Source organism: Carlito syrichta, unplaced genomic scaffold, assembly GCF_000164805.1.
Source record: "Carlito syrichta isolate Samal-C Ts95f unplaced genomic scaffold, Tarsius_syrichta-2.0.1 Scaffold303668, whole genome shotgun sequence".
Classification (NCBI taxonomy): domain Eukaryota; kingdom Metazoa; phylum Chordata; class Mammalia; order Primates; family Tarsiidae; genus Carlito; species Carlito syrichta.
The window spans coordinates 338,538-354,180 of record NW_007247764.1 but is presented as its reverse complement, the minus strand read 5'-3'; the positions used below and the strand labels follow the sequence as shown (position 1 = coordinate 354,180).

General features: G+C 42.1%; 1 protein-coding gene across 1 annotated transcript in view; it reads left to right on the top strand.

Annotated features, from left to right (window-relative positions):
• Positions 1-15,643, top strand: part of SNX31 (sorting nexin 31) — a 45,508-nt gene that overhangs the window by 27,987 nt on the left and 1,878 nt on the right. The window contains exons 8-10 of the mRNA XM_008058979.1: positions 2,442-2,555; positions 4,715-4,792; positions 12,680-12,736. Coding sequence (XP_008057170.1) covers positions 2,442-2,555; positions 4,715-4,792; positions 12,680-12,736 — 249 coding nt within the window. The remainder of the gene's footprint in view (positions 1-2,441; positions 2,556-4,714; positions 4,793-12,679; positions 12,737-15,643) is intronic.

Below are 15,643 nucleotides of genomic sequence, written 5' to 3'. Positions count from 1 at the left end.
CTCACCTCAGCCTCCCGAAGGCGCGGGATTACAGGCTGAGCCACCGAGCCCGGCTTGCTTTCAAGCTTTCTTACAGAAGATCTGGAGCAGTCTCATCTAGGGCTAATTTAGCCCCTTACTCATTAGCTACCATTCTTTGGACTCTACCCAACATCTTGTTTGTTGTTGCTGCTCTGGTCCATGGCAACATGAACCCTTTCCAGCCTTGCTTGTGAACTCCTGCAGTTGTTGACCCTACTGCTTTGTGGTGGTTCCATCCCCAGCCTCATGGCGTGTTATTCCACATGCACACAGATCATTATTTATCCACAGATTTGAGAGGAGAGCTCTAGAGCTTTCTCTATGTGTAAGCCCTACTCTTTGGTATTCTGTCCCACAACTTCTAACCTCAACTTCTTCAAACTTTTATCTCTTTCTCTTCAACCCAGCAAGACCTCGGGATTCTGTTTGTGCTATGTCATTGTGCTATGTCCTGGAAACCTCTTTTATGGTCAAGTAATAATCTACTATGTAGACATATCATTTTTTAATTTATCCATTTATTCATTGATGGACATTTGAGTTGCTTCTACCTTCAGTGAGTGGGGCTCTCATTTGTCTTCCTTCTTCCTGGGTTCACAGATATACTGCATTATCTGTTGTTCATTGTCTGAAAACAGCTGTTTCTCAATTCGTTTACACTGGTACTGTTAGATGGATATTTATAAAATATAAGTCTAATTATATAATTATCCATCTTTAAAATCTCCTTCTCTCCCCCTGCCTCCTTTTTTTGTTTGTTTTTCAGACAAGGTCTCACTATGTTGCCCAGGGTTGCCCAGGCTGGTCTCAAACTCTTGGGCTCAAGAGATCCTCCTACCTCAGCCTCCCAAGTAGCTGGGGCTATAGTGTGTACTACCACACCCAGATAAACCCTCTTAATGAATGTCTGTTGCCCTCTGTAGGGAAAAGTTCCTTAACTTAACTCATAAAACCTATAAGAGTTAAGGCTCTTTGGTGACAAGCAACAGATACCTCTGGCTTTAGTGGAAAGAGGGATTTTTTGAAAGGATATAGAGTAACCTACAGATAGAAAAAAAAAGCTAAGTAGAGGCTTAAGAAAGTAAGGAATCAAAGAAGCTCAAGTTTCTAGAAACAGGAACTCTTTGTAAGGACCTGCTCCTTGGGTCTTTCTACTCTGTAATCAAATGAGAGGTACAGAGAATGATTTGTCCAATTGACCTATGCTTGGGTCATATGCCACCTCTGACTTGTTCTCCCCTGGCAGTCCTACATATGAGTGGGACCCAAAAAAACCCTGAATTTATTTGTAGAAAAGTGTGTATTTTTTCTTACATGCTTAAACTTTAGTCACCTTCAAAGTATTCTCTGTCTGATGCAATACACTTTTGTGATGCTTGTTCCACAGCTCAAAACAGTTTTTGAACTCATCATTTTGATGCCTTTTAGGGTCTCTGCCATTTTTTTTTTGTTTCACCTCTTCCACATCGGCAAAACTTTTCCCTTTGAGGACTTTTTTCACTCAGGGAAACAAAAAAAAGTGGCTCTGCTTGGGGCAAGATCCAATGAATAGGGGTCATGTCATTTTTGGTCAAAAACTGCCGAACACTCAGCGTGGTGTGGGCAGGAGCACTGGTAAATCATCCCTCATGAAATGGACAAACACATGGAAATTTAAAAAAAAAAATTTACTGAAGCTGAACACAGCCTCTCACAACAATGCTAGCTGGTACACTGATGCCAATGGGTTCCTAGAACACATAACTACCTGGAGGAGGCCTATACTACAAAGGGCCTGCCCTCCAAAAGATAACTCTGGGTTTTTTGTATCCCTCCTCATACATAGACTACAGTGGAAGAAGATTGGTTTTCCCGAGGGAATTTGAGACTCTGTTATTAGGAAGAAGAACAATAGATGCTGTATAGCAAAATATCACAGACTTTCTCTACCAGGTATTCAGGATCTGGTCCTCCCCTGTCTTTCTAAGCCTCTTCTGACAGCACACCCACCATGACCAGAACCCTTGCTGCGGCCACACTCAAGCTCCTAAAGTGTCTCCAACATGCCCCAGTGCATTTGCACTTGCTATTTCTTCTATCAGGAGTCACCTCTCACACCACGCCTCACCCCACCAAAATAAAACCTATACCAAACACTTGGATAGTGTCTACTTCCGCTCAGTGCTCCTCCCTCCAGAAAGCCTTCCTTCACCCTCCCGGTTTGGGTCAGGTGCCCATTCGATTTCCTTCCATAGACCTGTGTTTGCTTGCTTTATAACATTTACTGTATCAAACATGGTGGTGGTTTACTTTCGTGGTTCCCCAATAGACTGACAGCTTCTTGGGAACAGGGATGGTCTCGCACATTTTGATATTTTGTCCAGCACATTAACAGGCATTTACATTTTTATTGAATACAAAATAATCTCCTACCCTCTTAGGGAACTCTGCTGGATGTGGACGGTCCCCAGCGAATGCTCAACCAGAACCTGGAGCTCAGATTCCAATACTGTGAGGATAGTCGCTGGCAGTGGTTTGTTATTTACACCAGACAGGTGAGTTCTCAGGGCAGAGCATGAAAACTTTCTGTGCTGAAATGCTGTCTCGCTTGCTGGGGTGGACAGAACACATTATCCTAACCCAACTCGAGCAGACTTTGGAGTATACCACACAATCTGTGTTCGGACTTGAAAACCTTTTTTTGTTTTATTTCACTAGTCACCATGACCTTACCAGGGGTCTGCAAACTCCTTCTAAAAGGGCCAGATGGTAAATAATTTAGTACTTGAGGTCTCTGTTGCAACTACTGTATTCTGTAAAAAGCAGCCATAGACAGTATATAAACACATGGATCTGACTGTGTTCCAATAAAAATTTATTTCCAAAAATAGGTGGTGGGCTGGATTTGTTCCGGCCCACTGACCCTTGGCTTAGACCAAATACAGATTCTTATTATCTCATGTAAAAAGAATACTGAAGGTAGATGATTGGTATCCCTGCCATTCTCTTGACTTTTAACAAGTAGATAAAAAAACTACGGGTTGAGTATCCCTTACCTGGAATGCTTGGGACCAGAAGTATTTCTGATTTCAGGGATTTAAAAAAAATTTTTAATATTTACATATGCAGCTGCATGCTGCATAACATTTCTGTCAATGACAGCCCACATATATGGAGATGGTCCTGTAAGATTATAAGATCATAATACTGTATTCTTACTACACCTTCTCTCTGTTTAGATTTGTTTAGATACATAAATACTTATCATTGTGTTTCAACTGCCTCCAGTATACAGTACAGTAACATGCTGTCCAGGTTTGTCGCCTAGGAGCAATAGGCTACACCACATAGCCTAGGTATGCAGCAGGCTAGGCCATGTGTATGCACACTTTATGTTGTTTGCACAATGACAATATTGGCTAACAATGCATTTCTCATCATTAAGTGTGATGCAATGAAATGTCTTGAGGATGGGACCCACAAAATTTAACACATAACCTGGACATTTTATACAATATTTTAAAAGAGCTTTGTGTGTGAAATAAAGTGTAGACACCAAATCATCAGAAAGCAAATGTGTCACTATCTCAGCCACCCATGTGGACAGTCACCCATGTGGTTGGCATTGCCATCATCCTCGATTCTGAATTTATATGTTCCTGATAAGCAATCATTTTCATACCCTTATTCACACAGAAGTACTTAACAGCAGAAAATGTGGCAGAACGTTAATATAGCAAAAAATTAGGTGTTCAGGGTGACTAAGCAGCCCAGGAGCATGACCAGAATACCTTGTGAAACAACGGCAACAAAACTGTTTGACTGTTACCAGTCACATGAAAGCAGGTGTGGGATTTTCATTTGTGGCATCACATCAGCAACCAGAAGTTTCAGATTTTGAATTTTTGGATTAGGAATGTTCAATCCATATCTCCCTTATATAGAAAGCAAAAGCTTTATCTCAGAAACCCCCCCAATAGACTTTCCATTATGTATCATTGGCCAGAACTAGGTCATCTGACCACTCTAGCTGCAAGGGAATCTGGGAGTCAAGTGTCTAACACAGGAGTTTGAGATCAGCCTGGGCAACATTATGAGACCTCATCTCTACAGAAAATAAAAATCTTAGCGGGGCATGGTGGCACATGCCTGTAGTCCCAGCTATTCGGGAGGCTGAGGCAGGAGGATCACCTGGGCCCGGGATGTAAAGACTACAGTGAGCTGTGATTGTGCCAGTGCACTCCAGTCAGGCAACAGAGTGAGACCCTGACTCAAAAAAATAAAAAAGAGAAAGAGAGAAGGTGATTGATAGGTCTCTCGTTAAGTATATACACAATTAAACATAGGATTGATTGCTATCAGTTTATTTGATTATAATAAGTAGTTATTGTTTGTTGCTTATAAAACATGATCTGCTTACAAAATAACAGAAAACATGGAGGAGGAGTTTTAAGAGGAAAAAGATTAGTGGTGAAATCCTGGCTATTTTTCATGTGTTTTTAAAAAATTTAAATATATCCATGTAACTGAGAACATTTATGGTTGCTTGTAAGTTGCATCTTATGTAACATTGTAGAAGTTAAAGAAGAAATCTAAATTCTTGAAAGTGAACTGTTGGAGAGCAGAACTCAAGATCTGTTTTGCATTGTGAGAGGGAAGAAAGAGAATAAGGATCTCTTCTGTTGAAAGAATTCTTTATTTCTGGATTTTTTAGGCTTTTTTACTGAGTAACTGCTTGAAAAAGATGATCTCAGAAAAGATGGTAAAGCTAGCTGCCGAGAACCCAGAAATGGTAAGTGCTCTTACTGTGTACAAGGGAAGACCCCCATCCACAAAAAACCTGGAATTATCTTTTGGAGGGCGGGCCCCTAGTAGTATAGGTACCCCACTAGATAAGTGTACTAGGAACCCATCAGCATCAGTGTACCAGCTAGCATTGCTGGGAGAAGCTGTGTTCAGCTCAAGTGAATTTTTTTTGGAGATTCTTTCAACTTGTTTGCTTATTTCATGATGGGTGATTTACGAGTGTACCTGTCCACACCACGCTGAGTGTTCAGCAGTTTTTGACCGAAAACAGCATCATCCCCATGTCCCACCCTCCCTATCCACCTGATCTCACCCCAGAGACTTTTTGTTTGTTTCCCTGGGTGAAAAAGTCCTCAAAGGGAAACTTTTTGCCCATGTGGAAGAAGTGAAACAAAAAAATGGCAGAAGCACTGAAAGGCATCGAAATACATGCGTTCAAAAACTGTTTTGAGCAGTGGAAAAAGCATCTCGATAGGTGTATTGCATCAAACGGAGAATACTTTGAAGGTAACTGAAGTTTAAACATGTAAGAATAAATACACAATTTTTTAGAAATAAATATGGGGGTTTTGGGGTACCCCTTGTATGTCTTTCACTCTGAGTTCTCACTGTTGGCCAACACTTGGGGACTAAGCTATATATACTCATGAACTCCCTGAGCCAGCAGTCTGGTCCTAGAGGGAGGACTTCAAACTGCACAGAAGTAAGCTCCTAATCCCTCTGGTGGCTCAGTGGTCGGGGTATCATGGTGGGAGGAAGCCTGTCTTTAGAATTCAGGTCATTTTTCCAATGAGAAGTCTTCTTTGGATTCCTGAGAACTCTTTAGTCCTCTACTGTGTTGTTTTATTTCTGCCTTCCCCCAAAAGAAAGCTTTCAGATTCATCATGAAGTCTACCGCATCAAGTCAGAATCTTGAGGGGATCTTTAACACAGTGGGATGATCTTAAATACTCTCTAGAGTTTGTCTCTGGAAAGAATTCTTAGCCTCTTGATCTTTCCGTTATGCTAAATGAAAATGCCTTTAGAGTGGGTGTAGTGGCTCACACCTGTCATCTTAGCAATCTGGGAGGCCAAAGCAGGAGGATTGTTTGAGCCCAGGAGTTCAAGAACAGCCTGGCCAACATAGCTAGATCTCATCTCTACAAAAAAATTTTTAAAAAATTAGCCAGGTGTGGTGGCGTGCACCTGTAGCTACTTGAGAGGCTGAGGTGGGAGGATCACTTGAGCCCAGGATTTTGAGGGTACAGTGAGCCATGATCATGTCACTGCACTTCAGCTTGGGTGACAGAGTGAGACCCCCAAGTCAAAAAAAAAAAAAAAAAAAGAAAGGAAGAAAAAAGATTGCCTTTAGCAGTTGGAGGAAGATATCGAGTAAAACACACCCTCAGGGCTATAATTTTTTCTGACTGTGAAATTAAACTTTATTTTCCTTATCTACATTTATTTATGAATGGCCTAGTAACTCAGTGAAATGATTGGTGAAGCAAACTAGAAAAAATTTAAAAATTATTGAGATTTAAACTTTTCCAATTGCCTTGTCATCATCATGATATAAGCATGTCCCAATTCCGACAGTACAATTTGATTTTTAAAAATTATTACACGCCGGACTCGGTGGCTCAGTCTGTAATCCCAGCACTTTGGGAGGCTGAGGTGAGTGGATTGCATGAGCCCGCGGGTTCGAGACCTGCCTGGGCAACTTGGCGAGACCTCATCTCTACAATAAATCAAAAAATTAGCCGGGCGTGGTAGCGCGCGCCTGTAGTTCCAGCTACTTGGAAGGCTGAGGCGGAAGGATCGCCGGAGCCCAGCAGGTCGAGACTGAGGTGGCCGGGAGTGGCCACAGCACTCCAGTCTGGATGACAGAGTGAGACTCCAACTCAGAAAAAAAAAAAAAAAAAACTATTACAAATACTAATGCCTGGTTGGCATTTGTAAACTTAATTCTTTTGTAAAATATTACAATAATTTTTAAAAATACAGCAGAAAACATAGACATTTTTCTTATATTTTCTTTCAATTTAGACTTTTGTAAGAGGCCAGATGACATCCCTAAACCTAACATTGATCTTTACTTGACTTTATTGCTTTTTTCTAAGAAAATAGTTGCCTTTTGTACTTATTTCTCTTTCTTCTGGAATGGAAAATATTTTTCTAGGGAAAATAAATTCACTGCCTCTTGGCGATTAAACAATTCAAAATGTACTGGAGAGTAGTAAATCAAAGCAATAAAAGAATCAAGGAGACTCTTTTTAAAAGAGTAATAAAATCCAACCTCTTAGGCAGGATGGCCCTCTTACGCTCTGATTATTATAAATATAAAAAAGAAGAAGAAAGGGAAAAGTAATTAACTGAAGTGGCCTCATTACATGAGGGAAGTGCTCTCCAGTGTGGATGAGTCAAATGTCACCTACTTAGTGCAGGAAATACTTCTACAATGAATAGCTAGAGAGTTAACTCAGTCGAATGAAAAGGTCGTAATCTAGTTAAAGTTTTCAAGAAAAACAACCCCATTATATTCCTAAAATCTGCATACAAATTGAAATCTATCATTTATCTCTGACTGATAGCAAAATCACCATATTACTCAATATTTTTGTATTGCTTTATCCAAATAGTCAACAAGTTTTATTTCCAGAAACTCTCTACTTCTTTGTTTATTTTGATTCTTGGAAAGAAAAATTCAGACCCTCCGTTTGGAAATTGGGTTTTCAAGAGGATGTTGTAGGGATCGTCTGCGTTTCCATCTGGAATTCCACCTCCAAAGCTCTTGATGGAATGGATTCCTGGAAGACAGAGAGAGCAGACAGGTCAGCTATGTGAGCTAATTCTGAGTACTGGGCCTCCTCACAAAATACCGTTGACTAAAGTCATTTTGAGGTCTAAAGCAGCCACATCAATGTATGACAACAGTAATTTTCCCTTGTTTCCTAGGCAAACATACATAGTCCGAGCTGATACATAATCACTTGTAGAAGGCTTATATGGGCCAGGACACAGAGGTCTGTTTTTTTGCAAGGATGTTCTGGGGCCAAGTTTTTGATCATCTTAAAGAATCTGGAGCAGGGAAGAGAAATTGTAACCAAATGAGCCCCACAGAGTAGCAGATGGTCCCTAGAAGCAGATTAAATAGTGCTGGTTTTATCCTCCTAAGAAGGAATGAGGAAAGAAGAGATTTATTGCTAACTTAACTAGCTTAGTTAGCTTTAGGCAATGTTTTAAAAGGTAAGATTTGAACTGTTTATGAAAAGATTATTAAAATTGGAATCAAAGCGCTGAAGAATAATGTAAACACACAACCACTACAAAAATATCATGTTAAAGTCTTAAAGGCAATATTAACCGCAAACCAGGATAATAAAAAGAGTACAACATTCTTCTTAAAGCTATGAATTTGTTACTATTCGCCGCTTTTCATTAGAACAGAATTATAAAGGATTGTTTCATTTTAAAATCAAGTATATTAGCTAGTGTTAGGTTTTAGCCACATATAACAGAAAACAAAAGTGTCTTAGATCGGTGATCCCCAATTTTTTTGGCATCAGGGACCAGTTTCGTGGAAGACAGTTTTTCCACAGACTGGGAATGGAGAAGGGAATGTGCAGTCAAACCTCATTGCTAATGTTTAGCTGTATTTGCATCACCGCTGCTCCACCTGAGCTCATTGGGCATGAGATGCCAACTGCGGGGGCAGGGGTGGAGGGGTTGGATTGGCAGTAGTGGGAAACTGCCGGGGGTGGGGGGCATATCTCATCAATAAGGGTATCTGCATAATGAACATTTGTACACCTAACCCCGAATTGTACCCCACAGCTTTAAAATTAAAAAAAAAAATTTTTTTTAAAGCATATAACCTCGATCCCTCACATGCACAGTTCACAATAGGGCTCACACTCCTGTGAGAATCTAATGCTTCCACTGATCTGACAGGAAGTGGAGCTCAGGTGGTAATGCGAGTGATGGGGAGTGGCTGTAAATACAGATGAAGCTTCCCTCACTCTCCCGAGGCTTACCTCCTGCTGTGCGGTCCATGGCCTGGTACCATGGGGGTGGTTACACAAGATAGAGGTTTGTTTCTCTGTCATCTAAAAGAACTCCAGAGGCAGGCAGTCTAGGGCTGGGATGGCGGCTCTGTCGTGTCATCAGAGACCTTTCTGCGTGCCACCTTCTGTGTGGCTGTCACCTCATGTCCAGGATAGCTGCTGGAGCACCCATCATTGCATCCCACAGTCTAGGCAGCAAGTATGAGGAAGATATAAAGAATTCACTTTTCTTTAAGGAGGAGCCTCAGAAGTCTCACACAGAATTTCTGGCTACAACTCCTTGGCCAAGAGTTAGTCACGTCACAGGTCCCACCTTGCTGCAAGGGAGTTTGGTATAAATGTAGTCTTTTAACAGGGTATGTTGTCTACCCAAACAGAACTGGGTGTGATTACTATGGAAAAAGGGCTGAATGGATAATAGACTACCGACAATCTTTGTCATTACAGAATTCCAAAAGACACCAAGGAAAAGATGTACTTATGCAAAAGATGCATTTCTAAGGAATTTCTAAAAGCAAGTTGTTAGTATTTGGTTTATTGAACTGTCATCTGAATGCATGAGTGGTACACCACGAGTATGTCGGGGGATAATTTTCTGCTATGAAAAACAACTCAACCAGGTGCAGTGACTCAAGCCAAAAAAAGTCAAAAAATTAGCCAGGTGTGGTGTACTACTCATGCAAATTAGCCAGGTGTGATGTACCACTCCCAGCACTTTGGGAGACTGAGGTGAGTGAATTGCCTGAGCCCCAGGATTCAAGGCCAGCCTGGGCAACATGGCAAGACCTTGTCTCCATAATAAATCAAAAAAATTAACCAGGTGTGGTGGCGCACACCTGTGGTTCTAGCTACTTGGGAGGCTGAGGCAGAAGGATCACCTGAGCCCAGCAGGTCGAGGCTGTGGTGGCTGTGAGCATGCCACTGCACTCCAGCCTGGGAGATGGAGTGAGACTCCAACTCAAAAAAAAAGAAAAAAAAAGAAAGAAAGAAAGAAAAGAAAACTCATATTTTCAATAATCTATACCTAGTTTGTATATTTTTTCCTTCGATTTTCTTAAAAGCAAGTCTGACCTCTAAATTAGTTTTCTCAAAAATGACAAATAGCAAGGTGGTTTTCTAATTCCTGGTCACTTTAAACCTCTCACTCCACCTCCCCCCCAGCTACCATCATCGTGTATTTTTCTCTCTATCTTTCTTTTGTTTGGGGCAAAATGAGGCTATTTAAAAGATAAATGGTACTTTTATTTATTTTTTTTACTTTTTGGGTTGGGGTCTCACTCTGTCGCCCAGACTGGAGTGCAGTGGCCGCTCCCAGCCACCGCGGCCTCAACCTGCTGGGCTCCGGCGATCCTTCCGCCTCAGCCTTCCAAGTAGCTGGAACTACAGGTGTGCGCTACCACGCCCAGCTGGTTTTTTATTTATTGTAGAGATGAGGTCTCTTCAAGTTGCCCAGGCGAGTCTCAGACCCGCGGGCTCAGGCAATCCACTCACCTCAGCCTCCCAAAGGCGCGGGATTACAGGCATGAGCCACTGTGCCTGGCCACAGCTGGTACTCTTAAATGTGTTTCCATTATAGAAGAGAAGAAACACCAAGGGCAGAGGTGTCTGATGCTTGAGGAAAGTTAGCTGGTTCAGTATAGAAAATGGAACAACTATAGAAAGAAGTCATGAGAATTATTTGAGCAGAGCAGAAAGACAAAATTGTCGAGAGCCAGGGGGAAATTACTGTGCAGAAATACGTGATTCTATTAGTAACAGAAACTACTCTATTGATGAAAGAGAAAGTCCAGGAAGACTGCATTATGAAGAAAGATTGACTTTTTTTCCCCAACTTTATTCCCGCTAGTATCTAAAGTGCTTCAGGGCTTATCGCAACAAGTCAAGGAAACTGATTATGTCAGAAATTGCTTAACATTTGTAATGGGTTCTATTTTATTTATTTTGGCAGAAGGAGGGAGAGGGGAAGCAGAGTAGGAGGGAGAAAAATTCTGAGGAATTTCCCCCAAGTGCTGTGTTTCATGGCACAAAGACTATTTACAAACTATAATATAATATTATTAATATAAAATAGTAATAATAGTAGCAAAACACATCAGAGCATTATTTCTCACTTACCAAGACTTAGCTGATTTTTTAAAAAGGTATTGAGACAGGCTTTAACTATAGGAACATTTCTATTAAGAATACTAACCTACTTCATGACCAGCCTGGGCAACATGGCAAGACCCCATCTCTAATTCTAAAAATTAGCCAGGCATGGTGGATCGTGTGCCTGTAGTCCCAACTACTCAGGAAGCTTGAGATGGGAGGATCACTCAAGTTCGAGATTTTGAGGCTGCGGTGAGCTATGATCACACCATACCTCCTTAAAGCAAAATTTATTTACAACAGTTAACCATAGTTCAAAGATATTGCTCTCTTTCATGTTATTTATCCCACTTATTTTGAAGTGTTCTACTCTACATTCTCATGAGTAGGGAGCAAAAATAAACAATTCATGCCTTCATTCTGTCATTATGAATGTCTGTAATTACCACGTGATGGCTAAAAACTGAGGCCCCAGTGTCAAGGAGATTGCTGGTCGGAGAAAAAAGGCAATTGGGACAGAGACATTTACAATTGTAAAGTGACAAGCATGATGCTGTATTTGAGATGTGCACACAGCCAGGTGGGGTGGCTCACACCTGTAATCACAGCACTTTGGAAGGTTAAGGCGAAAAGATTGCTTAAAGCCAGGAGTTCAAGACCAGCCGAGGCAACATAGCGAGACTGCTTCTCTACAAAAAAAGAACAAAAAAGGACGAGATGTACACACAATACACAGTTGTTTAACAGCAGTTTTTTGTTGTTGCTGTTGTTATGAAACATTCAAGAACTCCTCCCCCAAACCCTGGCTAGGTCATGTTTACTAGGTGTGTCAGACTCTGTTTCTTCAGATTCACTCTCCCTGCTCTGTCCCGTGGGAGACTGTGTATTGTGACGTTGCTCTCTAGGGGGTGACTCATCGGGAAACCCAGCAGAATGTTGGCAGGTGAGGGGAAGTGGGATTGGGGTACTTAGTTCTCCACCTCCATCCCTGGGGTCTCTTCGGTTGGAGTAGCCCCCTTCTGATGGCTGCTGCTCCTGCCAGACAGCTTCTCCTCTAAACAGCTACAGCCACACTCGGGTTCCAGTAACAGCTGTTCCCCTCTCCCCTTCAGGCCTAGAGGTGGTAAGAATCGCCCTTCATCGCCACCCACTGCAGGCTCCAACCTCCCTCCACTGGCTCCCTTTCATCCCGTCCACACCTGCATTAAAGAGTTCAACAGTTCCTTCCTAAAATTTTCCCCAATTACGCCAGAATTGCACCATCTGTTCCTGCTGGACCCCTGCCTGGTATATTAAGTTTACCTGATGTATGTGACGCATACTCAAGTGTCTTGAACTTCAGTTTGATTCTTCATTTGATGAGTTGCGCCTTCTGAGGAAGTGGCCCCACTGGGCTTGGATTCAGCATACGGATTGGAGTGCCGTGGATTATTTTAGGATTTGAAGTATGTTTCATTTCGTGTGAAGTCCTTTTAAGAACTTTATTCCATCGCAAAGTGCATAGGCCACCCCTTATGTTAAACATCAACCTCACTTAACTTTTGGAGTCTCTAACTCTGTAGCATTTAGACCCTGACAAATGATGGAGAAACGCATGGTTGACTATCAGGTGTACCTGCTGACTGGCCACCTTGGGACCATTAAGAGGATTACTGTGGAAGGGGAAATGTGCTATTTAAATAGATTATTTGTGGGCTTGCTTCTCTGGGCGGTGCTGACTGACATCTTATTAATCTATTTAGCAGATTGAAGTTCCAGAACAAGGCAAAACGAAAAAATACCACACTCAACAGAGCCAGGTCTGTGAGTAAAACTATATAATTGATGCATTATCATTTTGGTAAATCTGCCCTTGACTCCCCTTTAAGCTGATTCTACAGGCAAGAATCAGCCAGAATTCTGCTTCTCAGAAACTCCTTTGTAGTTTAGAGGCCATCACAGAAGTATAGTATTTTTATTGTAAGCACTCAGCGGGGATACAGGAATTTTTACATAAAAAATTTCTTCTGAGAGGAACACAAAATTCTTTGGTGATTTTTTTTTATACACCTTGTGCATTTTGGGGGGAAATTATTTCTGGTTTGTATATTTCAGTATAACTAGCATATTTTAGTTTCACAGGTTTTCTGCAGTGTACTTGGTATAAAAAATACTTTTTTAAGCATTTAGGTCCGTTGTGCAGATATTAATGGAAAATTATGATAGATAACATTTTTGGAGCACGCATTAGTGTATCTGAGCAGTCTTCTAAGCATTTGTATGTGAACCAACACATTCCTCCATGACTTTAGAAATAAGTTGAGCCAGGCACGGTGGCTCACGCCTATAATCCCAGCACTTTGGAAGGCCGATGTAACAGCATTGCTTGAGCCCAAGAGTTTGAGACCAGCCTAGGTAACATAGTGAGACCTTGTCTCTACAAAAAAAAATGAGGAAACTAGGGCCCAGCAAGGTTTAGTGACTTGCTCAAGGCTGCCCAGTAATTAACCATGGAAGCAGGCCCAGAACTGTGCCCTGAGCTACCTTGCCAACTCTTCTTTCTATGTCCAAATCCTAGTGTGGGTGAATTAAATCAGGCAACTGTATTTAGCATTTGAGTGGGATCTGTTATGGGTCCAGCGCCTGTCACAGGGTCTGATGCATATGTAAACATCCTCAATATATAACCACAGTACCACAGTAGTTATAAATGTGTAAGAACATAAGGTCCTTTCTTAAATGAGTAAGCTCAGGGTCTAGGAGAAACAGCATAAATGCAAAGCCTTCTCTTTCCTAATGACAGCATTTCTGGCTGGCTAGATCAGACACAGGAGAAAGGAACACTACCCTTTGCTGGCTACATGTGTCTTTAGGCAGATCAAAAACCTAAACATGGCTGGGCATAGTGGCTCACACCTATAATCTCAGCACTTTGGGAGGCCGAGGCAAGAGAGTTACTTGAGCCCAGGAGTTTGAGACCAGCCTGGACAACATAGCAAGACCCCCTCTCTTAAAAAAAAAAATTGTCAAACAATTTTTTTAAAAAACTCAACATGCATTAGGGACTCCTGAAATGCTTCTTAACAGACAGATTCTGGCCCTGACCCCCAAAGATTGCTGAAGTAGTTTCTGGGTGGGGGCTTTGGAAAATCAGCATTTATAACAAGCATCCCCATGAGACACATTGCACCATGCTTCAATTTATTTGTAGAATGTAGGTATTGATCATGTCATCATTTTATTTTATTTGAGTTAGGGTCTCACTCTGTCACCCCAGCTGGAGTACAGTGGCACTATCACAGCTCACCACACCCTGGGCTCAGGTAATCCTTCTGCCTCAGCCTCTTGAGTAGCTGAAACTACAGGCACATGCCACCATGATTGGCTAATTTTTTGTTTTTTTGTAGAGACAGGGTCTTGCTATGTTGCCCAGGCTGGTGGGGAACTCCTGGCCTCAAGCAATCCTCCCGCCTCGGCCTCCCAAAGTACTAGGATTATAGGTGTGCGCCACCAGCTTGGCCCACTTCATCATTTTAATTCATCCGTTTTAGCAGCATACTTACAATGTGAAGCTGTGGCTCTCGACCTTGGTTGCATCTTGGAATCATCAGGGGAGCTCTAAAAACTAAAGATGTCTGGCCCCACCCTCAGAGATTCTGATTTGATGGTTCTGAAGGACCTGGGCATCAGAATTTTTGAAAGCTCTCCAAGTGGCTTTAACATATAACCAGGATTGGAGCCATTGTCTTAGGCCAGTGGTTCTTAATGTGTGGCTTCCTGGGCCATCAGTGTCAGCATCACTTGGGAACTTACTGGAAATTCAAACTCTCAGACCCCAAGCCTACCGAATCAGATGCTCTAGGGGCCCAACTACCTGTGTTTAACAAACCAGATAGAGGAACCTGATGCAATTTCAAGTATGAGAGCATGGTCCTAGAACAACAGACAACTCAACACATGGCACATTTGTGACCAAATCAGTCGTCCTCTCAGATGAATGGTATGAAAGAATAAGCCAACCCATTCTGAGCAGGACCAGCATGTTAGAAGGGGGTTTCATTTTATTTAGCAAACCATCATGTGAGTGAGGACCCCCAAAAATCCTGTAATGATCTTTGGGGGACAGGCCCCTTGTAGGCCAGGCTTAACCCATCGGCATCATCATACCAGCTAGCATTGTTGTAAGAGGCTGCATTTGGTGTCAGTGATTTGATTTTATTTTTATTGGAGACTCGACTCGTTTGCCCATTTTGTGATGGGTGATTTACAAGTGCCCCTACCCATACCACGCTGAGTGTTCAGAGTTTTTGACCAAAAATGGCACGACCCCCGTGCCCCAACCTTCCTCTTCACTCAGTCTCACCCTGAGTGACTTTTTTTTGGCCTCCCTGGATGAAAAAGTCCTCAAAGGGAAGAGTTTTACTGATGTGGAAGAGGTGAAACACAAAACAGCAGAAGCACTAAAAGGCATCAAAATCGACAAGTTCAAAAACCACTTTGAGCAGCGGATAAAGCATCTCAGTGGGTGTATTGCATCAAGCAGAAAGTACTTTGAAGGTCACTGAAGTTTAAACATCTACAAATAAACACATAGCCGGGCCGGTGGCTCAGCCTGTCATCCCGCACCTTTGGGAGGCTGAGGTGAGTGGATTGCTCGAGCCCGCGGGTTCGAGACCCGCCTGGGCAGTGAGACCTCATCTCTACAATAAATCAAAAATCAGCCCGGG